This window comes from Olea europaea, chromosome 2 (assembly GCF_002742605.1).
Source record: "Olea europaea var. sylvestris chromosome 2, O_europaea_v1, whole genome shotgun sequence".
Taxonomy (NCBI): domain Eukaryota; kingdom Viridiplantae; phylum Streptophyta; class Magnoliopsida; order Lamiales; family Oleaceae; genus Olea; species Olea europaea.
Window position 1 is genome coordinate 4,738,394 of NC_036238.1, and position 12,296 is coordinate 4,750,689.

Consider the following 12,296-nt stretch of genomic DNA (forward strand, 5'->3'; position numbering starts at 1 on the left):
TCTACAAGTTAAGAGAAGTCTTCCACCACAAATTTTAGTTGCACGTCGTGAAACTACAAATTTGATCTGGTGACAGTATCATATCAACTATCAAGATATTCTCAAAATTTAAAATTGTTGGTAACAATAATTGAAAAGACAACATAACAGTTTTCATGCATCGCCATGTGGAAAGTTCTACAAGATTATCTGACGATAATTGCTCCAGAGAATTTTTTATTTATTTATGATTTCAACTATTTAGTACTTATTCATATTATAAATAAAAATGAAAATACAAGTTTAGGAACTTACCCTCCAATCAATACAAAGTAATGTGATAGTTTAGCCTCCATTTTGCCCAATTAATTTTCATTCCATTACATTTTATTTTTCTCTCTTATTTATAACCACACAATCTTCTATAAAATAATATTACACGTAAAAATCGAAAACTTTTCCTTCTTTTTCAACCATTCATTTTTCAAAAAATACCATTCAACCAATTTTCATTTCCACAAAATGGGAGCCAAACGGGGGCTTAATCTCTCGTAAAAACATGGAGCTAAAGAATACAAAAATTATATATGCCTTTCTTGGAGAGTTTAAATTATAATTTAGTTAAAGGGTCCGACTGAATGTGTGAATAAAAAGTTGATAATAATTTTGAATTTTACGAAAAGTGTGAATCCGTCAATATAATTTTAATTATTACTTATTAAATACAGCTGGTCTACGGTCATGAATAAGCTTAAGGTATAAGAATAACAACTCATTTCACAAATTAAATAATGAAAACCATAACTAACCATTTTTCTAAGTTTCAAATAAGCACACGTTAGTCAGATAGTGAAAAGGTGTACACCTATAAATGCCTGCAGGTTGTATTTGTATTTGACAGGCAAAGGGAAGAAAAAGAAGATAGAATTCTTTGGTAGATATTTTAGGACAGAAAAATGAGTGGATTGAGACATTCTGGGATTTTATTGTTGGTTTTGGCAGTTGTACTAGGTTCTGCTCATGCTGATTTGGAAATGAATTTCTATGCCAAGTCATGTCCAAAAGCTGAGAAAATTGTACAAGACTATGTCAATAAACACATCCCAAATGCTCCATCTCTTGCTGCTGCCCTTATTAGGATGCATTTCCACGACTGCTTCGTCCGGGTAATGTATTCGCCTTCTCTCGATATTTCACGATGAAAACTTTAAGACCCATGTTTTAAAATTGTGTTACTTCAATAGGGGTGCGATGCATCTGTTCTTCTGAACTTCACATCAAGCACAGGAAACCAAACTGAGAAAGTTGCTGTCCCAAATCAAACAGTGAGAGGCTTTGACTTCATTGATAGAGTGAAGAGTCTGCTGGAATCTGAATGCCCTGGTGTTGTTTCTTGTGCAGATATCATCAGTTTGACAGCCAGAGATGCCGTTGTGGCTACTGTAAGTGAAAAAACGGAGCCATATTTGATATGCAGTATTATGTAATACTAAATAACACAAGAGATCTTGTATCTTCTTGCTTTCGTAATCATGTTCAGTATTCTCCAGTCTAGCCGATCAAATATGTCATCAGAGTATTTAGTAGGAAATAACATGGTGCACGTGTTGGCTAAACTTAAAAATTTAGCTTATAAGTAAATTAGCAAATGACTCGTACCTTACTGTCAAAACTACTTTTGGACAGGGTGGTCCGTTTTGGAAGGTACCGACTGGACGCAGAGATGGGGTGATATCAAATGCATCGGAAGCCATGGCGCAAGTCCCACCTCCATTTAGTAACTTCACCACCCTCCAAACACTTTTCGCTAATAAGGGTCTTAATCTAAAAGACCTCGTTGTGTTGTCAGGTAACACTATTCATTTACGAATATTATACTTGCTAAATAGTATAAGATTATATATACACGATGGACAATTATCATTGACGGCATTATTGAAACTTTTCTGTGAATTATTTTAGGTGCCCATACAATTGGTATTTCCCATTGTTCGTCGTTTACAAATCGACTGTACAATTTCACGGGAGTGGGTGATCAAGATCCGTCTCTCGATAGTGAATACGCAACGAACCTGAAAGCTAATAAATGCAAGTCAGTTAATTCGACTACAAAGGTTGAGATGGATCCCGGGAGTTTCAGAACATTTGATCTTAGTTACTACAGACTCGTCCTAAAGAGAAGGGGTCTATTTGAATCTGATGCAGCTTTGCTAACAAGCTCAACAACTCGGTCATTTATTACAAAACTTGTTGAAGGCTCCCTTGGGAATTTCTATAAAGAATTTTCCAAATCAATGGAGAAAATGAATAGTATTGATGTCAAGACTGGATCTAGTGGTGAAATTCGGAAGCAATGTGCTTTAGTGAATAGTTAATTATGTCTTGCTGTTTTTGTAAGTTTTCTCTTTTTTGTTGCTTTATTGCTTGTGGGAATAATTGAATAAATTATTGTTGTGTCCTTCGAATTTTTTATTTTTCAATATTTATTGAAAAGAGTTTGCAATAATAAGTGAATATTTACGGTGTACACTTGTATCTTATTGATGGAAGTTAAAATTTAGATTTTATCTTTATTTAAAGTCAGTAATTAATTTTAATCACGTATTACATTAGCTTCACAATTTTTCAATAATATATTTCATCAAATTTTAACAAAATCTATTAAAAAAAATAAATCAATTTTAATCCCAGGGCTCAATTTTCTTTTCAATTAGATTAATGCTATATACTCTTATCGAGTTTCCAATCTCAGTTTAGATGGTCCTAAATGATTGGTTAAATGAAAAGTGGAAGTAAAGAAGTCATTTAATTTCACTTTTTATTTAGTATCACATTAGGACTATTTAAACTGGGATTGTAATTTCAATAGGAATAAATAACATACTCTTATTATTTTCTTTCCTTGGAATACGCATCTATCTCTTTATGACTCAATTTCTTTTACATTATAGCATAATAAAAAAAAAAATTTGACTCAAATTCCAACACCCAAGTAAAATTTTCTAATCAAACATGTAATTTAATTTTCCTTACATTTAAATAAAAAAAGAAAATATTATTTTAAAAGTAACTCGTGCGTCAATGTCCAACTAGGTAACTTATTTATTTCTAATTTTTGAATTGTAAAAAATTCATTATTTTAAAAGAAATTTTTATATAAAATTTGCTAATCTTATTACAAAATGCTCTTGGAACAAAATTTGAGAAATTTGAGTTAATTGTCCCAATGGTCAGTAAACTTACATCTCCGTCTTCAATTCTTCACTGAAATTTAAGATGTCAAGTTTTGGCTACTAAATTTATCAAAATGTTGGACGTTACTCACTACCTTAACATTTGTTCTAATTCCTTAACAAAATTAGTGGCGTGGCTAGTGAAATATACATGTGACGCCCCGTTACAATGTTAACAAATCTTGGGCCTCAAATCATGGGGGCCCAATTGAAACTTTAAGATTTGAGCGTATTCGAGAGACTCTTTATTTATGGAGAAAAATCATATGTAAAACAAAGATCATCTTTAAATTTATTCATACACTTGAACAATGATTGTTCATTTTACTTTTATCAATAAACATTCGTTGGTCCTCATATGTTATTATGATTTGAATAATTTAATAAGTAAATTATTTATATTTGTCATTTAGCCTTGTTCGGCTCCATTATTTTGAAAATATATTTTTCTCTTTCTTATTTTCAATCACACATTCTCCAATAAAATAATATTACACTTAAATACAATACTTTTCCTTATTTTTTAATCACACATTCTCCAAAAAATAATTATTCGAAAGTACATTTTCTACCAAAATTACATTAAAATGGAGTCCAAACCGGGGCTTATTATAAATTTCAAGTTTCGTCTTAAAATGAGTTTTGTCCATTATTTGAATTTCATTTTTACGTATATTTTACACTAGAGAAAATAATACACAATAGAGGGAAGATAATAATCGAGAGAGAGAAAAAGGATGGAAAATATTGAGGTACGATGACTCCCTTCATTTAGAAGAGTTTCTACATCTAGATGATTATGTTGATAATGTCTGCTTTTTTCGTGTCACATTGCTCAACATGGTCCTAAAGATGTTTTCGGAGAAGAAATTTTGTAATATTATCGATTTTGATAATTGTTTTTTGCAATTCACAATAAAATGAAAGAGGCTCCCAATTCATGTTTTATTTTAGTCCGCATTTTCACGCAGCAATCACTTTGTGCTAATGCTCTATTTGAGCCCCCTTTTTTTGAGAAACATAATTTTTAGAATAATGATTTTCTAAGAATGTAAAGTCAAAATATAGAAAAAATTTAAATTTATGTGTAAAATTATTTTATGATAAAATATTGCTCAAATATTAGCCCTCGTTTGACTCCCCCTTTTAAAATGAAAATGGGTGGAATAGTATTTTTTTGAAAAATGAGTGATTGAAAAAAAAAAAGGAAAAGTTTTTAATTTACGTGAAATATTATTTTATCATATAGTGTGTGGTTGAAAATATGAGAGAAAAAATGAAATGTAATGGGGCCAAGCGGGGGCTTAGTCTAAAGACTCCGTGTAAATCCAATTGGGCAACTTACAAAAATACCCTTAAAAGTAAAGGTGTTTTGCAAAATCATATGAAAAGTTTTTTGAAAGTAAAAAATACTGTGTAAAATGAAAAAGTAACCTAATGTCACTTTTTTATAAAATTTGTCACTTTTTTTATAAATAAAAAAAAGTGACACAAACTCGGAAAAAAAGTAACACGAAAGCTTAAAAAGTAACAAAATTCAAAAAAAAGTGACACAAACGAAAAAAAAATGACAAACGCAAAAATAGCATCATCCATTTATGCAACACCAGTAATCATATTTTTAACATAATCAACATATCTAGAACAACATATATTAGCGTAATGGCGATTCCTAACATATCAACATGTGGATTGTCCTAGACATCCTGATTATGTTAGAAAAATATAACATATCATATGTCACTTTTTATCTTATTAAATAAGTGACAAAAATTTAAAAGGTGACGAAAACTAAAAAAAAAAAAAGTGACAATGTCACTTTTGAAAGTTTAGTGTCACATTTTTATTAAAAAATAACATACAATGTCACTGTTAAATAATAATAGAATTTTCAAGAACGTGATTGATAAAAAAGTGACAAACACTAAAAAAAAAGTGACAAAAATTAAAAAAAGTGAGAAATACTAAAAAAAGCGACAAAAATTTAAAAAAGTGATGAAAATATAAAAAGTGTTGAAAAAAGTGACACGAATTAAAAAAAGTGACACAGATTATAAAAAGCTACACAGATTAAAAAAAAAAGTGACAGAAAATAAAAAAGTGACGAACAATAAAAAGAGTGACGTTAATTAAAAAGAAAATAAAAAAGTTGTATTTGAAGGTTTCAAGTCCCTTGGAGTCTCAAAGTTCGGCCAAAAGGGTAGGCATGTTCATGAAATATTTGAAATGCTATCATTGAAGAATTTCAAGTCTCTTAAAGGTTGGTCGAAGACCGATCAGATTAATTTAGCAATGTCCTTGAAAATTCCAAGTTTTTCATCTCTTGGCAGATTTGAAAATGTTAAGAGATCATATGCATTGTTCAAGCAGTTTTGTGCAAAGTTTTGCCCGGTTTCTTGGTGCTTTTCTTTGGAGATGCTCGATTTTAGTCTCAATTCTTCGGGCTGCTTTGACTGTTACAATTTTCTGGTGAGTTTCGGCTAGTTCAGTGCATTGGTCAGCTTCATCCCAAGATCAATTTGTTGGCAAAAGTTCTATGTTCCTTGGTCGAAGGTTCAAGTTCGAATCAAGTCTTACATCTTGGAGTTCGGCCAACAGGTTATGTACTGTACTCATCCAGTTTCCTTGGAAGTTTGGACTCTATATTCTTGAAGATTCATGTGTTTGTTCGATGAGAAGAGCACCAAGAAATTCGATGATCTTGTCAATTCAAGTTTGAACTCTGTCCTTTCTGAATATGATCCTATTGTGCATATTGTCATATGGAATTGGATAAAACAATATGTCAAACACTTGGTGTGCATATTCTGATGACCTGCAAAAGTTATTTTTCTGGCATCTGCATTGTGAATCCAGTAGCATGTCTCCATTGTTTGTAAACCTCACAAACTTCATATGTTCTCCCATCGTAACAACAACGTACATCTCCTCCAATATCCAACCATACCATACCCTTCCATCTCCCACCCCAAAACATGTATTACTTCCAGCAAAACACATTCAGACCGACAATATAGTTCCTTGGAGGTATCTAATAAATTCTCCACTTAAATCAACTAATATTGATGACCGCACAACACTTATTGTTAAAAATCATGAAATCCACAACAACTCTATTGAACCATATTTCTAACAAAAGCCAGAATACTGAGGTGAAATACCAATTGCCTAAAAATCAATTGGCAATTTCAATCCAAACCAAAATTAGAAGAAAAACTATAATGCCATATTTTTGTCCTTGGAGTGGTTGATTTGGCAAGAACTTCAAGATTAATAAGGCCGAGAGGCATGAGTCCCAAAGTGAGCCCTAACATCATGCCGGCAAAAGTCAAAGACAACTTCAGTTCCCATTTTTACAAATCATCTGGTCGATTCCACTCTTTAAACTCCTCGTTTGGGAGTTTTGGATGGTTTGAGAGCCCCTCTTTGAAGCAGTTGATTTTGGGGCTTTTCAGGTCAATTTTGGGACGTATAAATTACGGTGATTAGAGGTTTTAATTTATTTTAAGTGTATTAATCTTGTTGGTTTTTTTTTCAGACTACTGGGCCTAATTTCCTCAATCCAATTTGCGAAGACAGCCCACGAACACTGAGGCCCATTACTATAAATTTAATTAAACCCTAGCAAAAGAGATTTGCTTTCCTTTTTTGCTACCTCGTATCGAACTCTGCTTCTCTCCTAATTCTTCACTTTCTTTTTTATAATTATCTGAATTTTTTCACTCCTTCTCCAATTTCTTTTGCATTTTATCTATAATGCGTGTTTCGCTGCAGTGATGATTCAAATTGTGGACTAGAGTTTCCGATCTGGGTCTCAAGCCCCAGAAGTTGAAGACTAACCCTTGGCTGTCTGAGCATAAACACGTAAGGTCAATTCCTTTTCCTTAAAGAATATGTTTTTTTTTTGAAATTGATTTGTTGTATGATTATATCATTTTCATAGATTTTTTAGATCGATTTTTATGATTATCAATTGGCTTATGATGATAAATGAAGTATCTTAGCGGATTTCAGTGAGATTTTATAAATCAATGATCTGGTTGTTACACACACTGAAGCCTCCCCTGTCTATTATTATATATTTTCTGAAATCCTCACTATTTTCGAAAATGAAATGCTTTTTGTTCATAATTTGTGCTATGAAGAGGTAAGGCACCAATTGGTGTTTTTTGGGCAGTGGTTTATCCGTGAGCCCAATTAATTAACGACTTCTCCTTCCACTGAGCATTTGAATATTGATTTAATTTATATTTATATATAATCAATTAATTGCATTATCTTGTGTATAATTGATTATTTTCGTGATTTGCATCCGTTAGCAATTTTGATCAATGGTGATTCAATGCCATTAGATGGCGGAAACGCATGGTATATTTAAATCATCAGTTTGAAATTTAATTCATCAGTTAGGGTTTGTTGAGTATTTGCTTCTGTTTGGCATTGCGTTTACTGGTAATTCTCAGCGACAAACTGCATTTCAATTGTAGTTTGTTCAATAATTTGGAATGCACTGTGACATTTGAATTGTGCGTTAAACTTTGATGTACCCCTTTATGCAGAAGGGATAGTTGCTTCTTAATGGTGAACTCTTTTCTTGATTGTAATAGGAGAGTTCAAGTTTCCCGAAGCATATATGAAATTGACAGTTTTAAACAGCTCGATGTTCTTAATGTATGGCATCGTGTTACCTGTCTGCTGCTACATTTTAATTTCAGTCAAAAATGATACTTGGAATAGGAGAACCAGAAAATTATTTTATAGAATTGTGAAGATGGAACATTTGGCAAAACTACAGTGGGGAAATGGAGTAAATTGCGAAATGTAAGTTGGAAATTGGGATAAAGGATAAAGCATTCTACTTGGAAATGAAATAAATTGTGAGATATCAGTTTTATGTTGGAAATTGGGTCTAAAGTTCTACCTTTAAATGGTAAGAAGACATTCCTTGTATGGGAGCTGTTTTTAACGAATTTTCAGCAAAAAATTGACTGTTATAAAGTACAAACAGTCCTATCCAGTCGTGATAATTAATCATCTTAAAATGGTATAACCAAAAATGCCCTTTGTACTATGTTGTAGGGTGGGGTGGGGTCTTTATGGAGAGCTATTGAAGTAATATCAAGTGTACGAATTGGAGAAAGTAAGTCTATGGGATCGTGACTACCGTGTAACTGTTAAATTTTTATAAAAAATCGCTCCTCTATAGGGGCTAAATTTTTTTAGGTTCATTAATGATTAATTTGAAAAAATATTCTTAATTGTTTGGCAAATTACTGAATTTAGGCTCTTTCTTATGAGGGCTTAGTAATTGTGTGGATTAATATGTATGTAATTGTGGGTCTCATAACTTATAAGTTAAGAAGTTAGTTGGCTTGTAAGTGGTGAGGTTCATAATTTTGTGCATTTTCTTCTACATAGTTTGCACGAGGCTTATGAGAAAGTGTGTAGTCAGTCAAACATAAACAATGATCTGACTTTTGGAGTTGCATTGATTTCCTATTCATAGTACGTAGGACATAAATTGTCTGTTGGTGATGTGGCAACATGTGTGTTGTCGCATCATTGATGTGCAACATATTTCATTCTCATTATGGTAGGAAATTAGTTCTGTGTATTATAAGCTTTAAAAATTTATTTTCTAAATATCTTTAACCTTCACTACCACTGACATGTTTTTGGTGGCTTGTCTTGAAGATAAGCTTTTATTATAATTTTTTTTTTTGAATTGTTTTAACTAAATAAACAAATTTCTTTTTTTTTTCTTTTTATGTTTTAGTTTAAAATTCTTTAATTAAATATTTTTCGTAAACAAATATTCCATTTTTCCAATCTTAATTAAATAATATTTATATTTTTTATTTAATTTTAATGATTTCTTATTGTTTAAATTTGTATATATAATATTTATATTGTAGAATAATATTTATTATAGAATAATCTTTAAAATGAATCTACGCTTGCATATAGTAGTTATGATTTGGTTCGCTTAATTTTCTGTTATTATACTTTATTCAATTATCTCTTGCACAATGCTTTAACATTTTGAATTTTTGCAGGATGAATTATCATCTAAATGTAGAGTTGAGACGGATGCCGGGAAAAGCTACGTGGAACAGTAGCTTTGACAGTTTCACGACTGTATTGGAGCTACTCGATGATCAGCATGCAGATATATTGCGTCAGTCCTTTCTTTGGCCTCTGTACCAGTTGAGAGAGGTGCAGTACTCAGGGCAGATTATCGATGCACTTTTATGTCGGTTGCTGAGTCGAGTCGACGGTGATGCCTTCCACTTCGATCTCGGGGGCAAAGTCGTCAGTTTTTCGATGTTCGAGTTTGCACTGGTCACTGGATTAAAGATTACGGGCGATGAAGCAGCTAGTAAAGAGATTCAGAGAAGAAATAGGCTACACGATGCTTACTTTCAGGGACAGGGAGCGATTATTCTACCGCAGCTGATCGACGCAATCAGGAGGTGTGATCAGATGCTAGATAGACTGAAGTTAGGTCTGGTTTACATCCTTGAGAGCGTGTTGCGGTGTCACCATAAGAAGACTGCGATCGACATCTTCCATCTGGAGATCGTCGACGATATTGATCGCTTCAACAACTATCATTGGGGTCGGAGATGTTTCGAGGATACTGTACACGTGTTCACTAGATCACACTCGAAGCCCAAGGGGTTTGTGCGTAAATACAACACTTATGGGTTGCCCTTGGCACTGCAGGTAAATGATTAACATAATCAATATTAAAATATTTTTATATTGAATTTGTATATAATAATTGTATGTGTTGTAGATTTGGGCTTATGAGACCGTTCCTCTATTGGGTACTCGCTTTGCGAAGCGGGGGGGGGGGTATACGTTGCCCTCGAATGTACCATTGGCGAGCATCTCGAGTAGAAGGATGTCCAACTGGGAAACAATTATCGGCTCTTCTCGACGACCCTCATGTGAGTATTATACATTTGTGATTTATATTGTACGTAGTTTAAAATCTCATTACATGATTGTAACGATTTGAATTGTTAATATGTCAGCTTGAAGTAATAACTGATTTGACACTGTCGATGGAGGAGGAGGCTAAGGGTCTGGTGCATGAATTACCCATTTCGCACACTCAAGACGATCAGATGTCCGATTCGGTCCACGATCGAGATTGGGTACGTGAATTGAATATAATTTATTGATTACCGTTTTGTATGAGTTAGCAATTATTGATTAAGTTAATAATTTGTAATATTTGTGTTGGAGTACGGTTCAGTTGATCGACGATTGCCTCCGCCACGGGCATCACCTCCACCCAGGGCATCACCTCCATCCCAGTCCAGAGACCTTTCTCGTGAATTTCTTCCACATAGTCAAGGTCATTATTTCGATGATCTGTATGCTCGTCTGACTGGATTTATGGCGCAGGAGCTCGGCGTGCTACGTCGAGAGATGATAGAGAGGGTCGACAATTTGGGACGACAGTTGGTAGGAAGGGTTGAAGATTTATCCGATGATGTTAGAGTGCTGCATAACCATTACGTGGACCTTCACGATGATATTGTAGCACTCCGAGGTGATATAGCCGACAGACGATTGAGGTGGCGAGCCTGGAGGAGGTGACGGTCGCCGAGGCGGAGGAGAAGAGGACAACCGCTGTGACTAAAGCTAAAAAGCGTATTGTTGACGTGTCAGAGCTGTTGGTCGACAAAGAGGTCGAGAGTGTCGTCACAGTACATCGTCTCTCCTTTCACAACTGAGACGAAAAGCAGTTTCGTCGATGGGACGTAGCTCAATCTGTTTCGGGAGGTTGAACAGGCCAAATGAAAAGTATTCGAGATTGAGTGGCGAAGAATTTTGCCCAGGTAAGTATTGTATGATTTTAGTAGATCACGATAACTCGTATATGCTTCGTTTAACATTTTATCTATTTATTTAGAGTCAGCCGTATGATAGTTGGAAGGATGATATTGGACACATATAAGTGGTTTCATGATATCACCACTCAGGGGACTTGGCTCGCCGACTACGTAAGTAACTCATATTGTTACTTTTTTTTATACTTTATGTTTGATTTATTAAATGAAATACCTCTCATTTTTTTTTGTTTTTCTTAATGCAGCACATCGACATGATCATAGGCTTTCTATGCGATCGAGCTAAGAGATATCCACGATTATTCCAAATTCCTGGTCAAATAATACTGAATATCGAGTTCTTCCGTGCCGTTATAATTAAATATCAGGTGCTCCAACTTATAGGTAATGAGACATGCTGTCTGGGTATATATTCAAATGCGTTATCAAGCGATCACCGAGTGTTGTGTAAAAGTCATAGGAGGGTTATACGCATATGTACATTTCAGTGATCGTGAATCATCACTGCATTGCTCTGGATATCATATTTGTTGACTCGACGTTATATGTGTATGATCCCGATCATTTATGTCTAACACAATGGCAGCTAGAGCTGAACTTGGAGCCGGTAATTATGAACGTTAATCTGATGGCTAGAAAGGCGGGCTTGACTGTGCAGGACAAACTAGCCATCGTGCGGTCAACGACGATGTGACAATCTATATCGTAAGTGTTTGTCAATTATTTTTAAACATATAAATTAGTTTTTACGTAGTTGGAATCAATTAACACATTATTGTTCATTTGTGGGGGGACTGTGGCATTTTGACTATCAAGTACAATAAATTTTTTAGTATAGCACATAAGATTAATGGAATCAACTAGTCATGAATACAGAATTTGCGAAATAAGTTAGCGTGCGATTTATACGAATTTGATTGTGATCCATAAATTATTTGTAATTATTCATTCTTATTATTTGTAATTATTTTTTGATTTTTTTGTAATTTAATTTTTTTGTAATTATTTTTTGTAATGTATAGCCATTAATTTTTTTTTTTTTGTGATATGAAACAATTGCTTATTTAATTACGACGTAATTTTGAATATTGTAAAATAAATGTAAATATTGTTTAATTCAGACCGATAATAATACACATGGTCTGATTGTTATTTAGGCTAACTTGACTTGTACAAAATTAGCGAATATGCCCTACTACTTTGTATCTGTTGTACCTAT

The 12,296-nt window shown here is 33.4% G+C and overlaps 2 protein-coding genes across 7 annotated transcripts; both read left to right on the forward strand.

Annotated features, from left to right (window-relative positions):
• Positions 1–871: 871 nt before the first annotated feature.
• On the forward strand, positions 872–2,506 carry LOC111409233 (peroxidase 3). Its single transcript, XM_023039246.1, has 4 exons — positions 872–1,145; positions 1,224–1,421; positions 1,666–1,828; positions 1,942–2,506. Exons 1-4 carry the CDS (start codon positions 936–938, stop codon positions 2,352–2,354), a joined length of 984 nt encoding a protein of 327 aa, XP_022895014.1. The 5' UTR covers positions 872–935; the 3' UTR covers positions 2,355–2,506.
• A 4,329-nt stretch (positions 2,507–6,835) lies between these two features.
• Positions 6,836–12,059, forward strand: LOC111409242. Of its 6 annotated transcripts, XM_023039278.1 has the most exons (8): positions 6,836–7,081; positions 9,269–9,938; positions 10,012–10,165; positions 10,253–10,375; positions 10,477–11,065; positions 11,140–11,230; positions 11,323–11,461; positions 11,664–12,059. In XM_023039278.1, exons 2-4 carry the CDS (start codon positions 9,270–9,272, stop codon positions 10,255–10,257), a joined length of 828 nt encoding a protein of 275 aa, XP_022895046.1. In that variant the 5' UTR covers positions 6,836–7,081; position 9,269; the 3' UTR covers positions 10,258–10,375; positions 10,477–11,065; positions 11,140–11,230; positions 11,323–11,461; positions 11,664–12,059. The 6 variants fall into 6 exon arrangements, with proteins under 6 accessions (XP_022895046.1, XP_022895023.1, XP_022895039.1 ...); XM_023039255.1 differs by having other exon boundaries at positions 11,323–11,933; XM_023039271.1 differs by having other exon boundaries at positions 6,837–7,081; positions 10,464–11,065; positions 11,323–11,933.
• Positions 12,060–12,296: the final 237 nt, after the last annotated feature.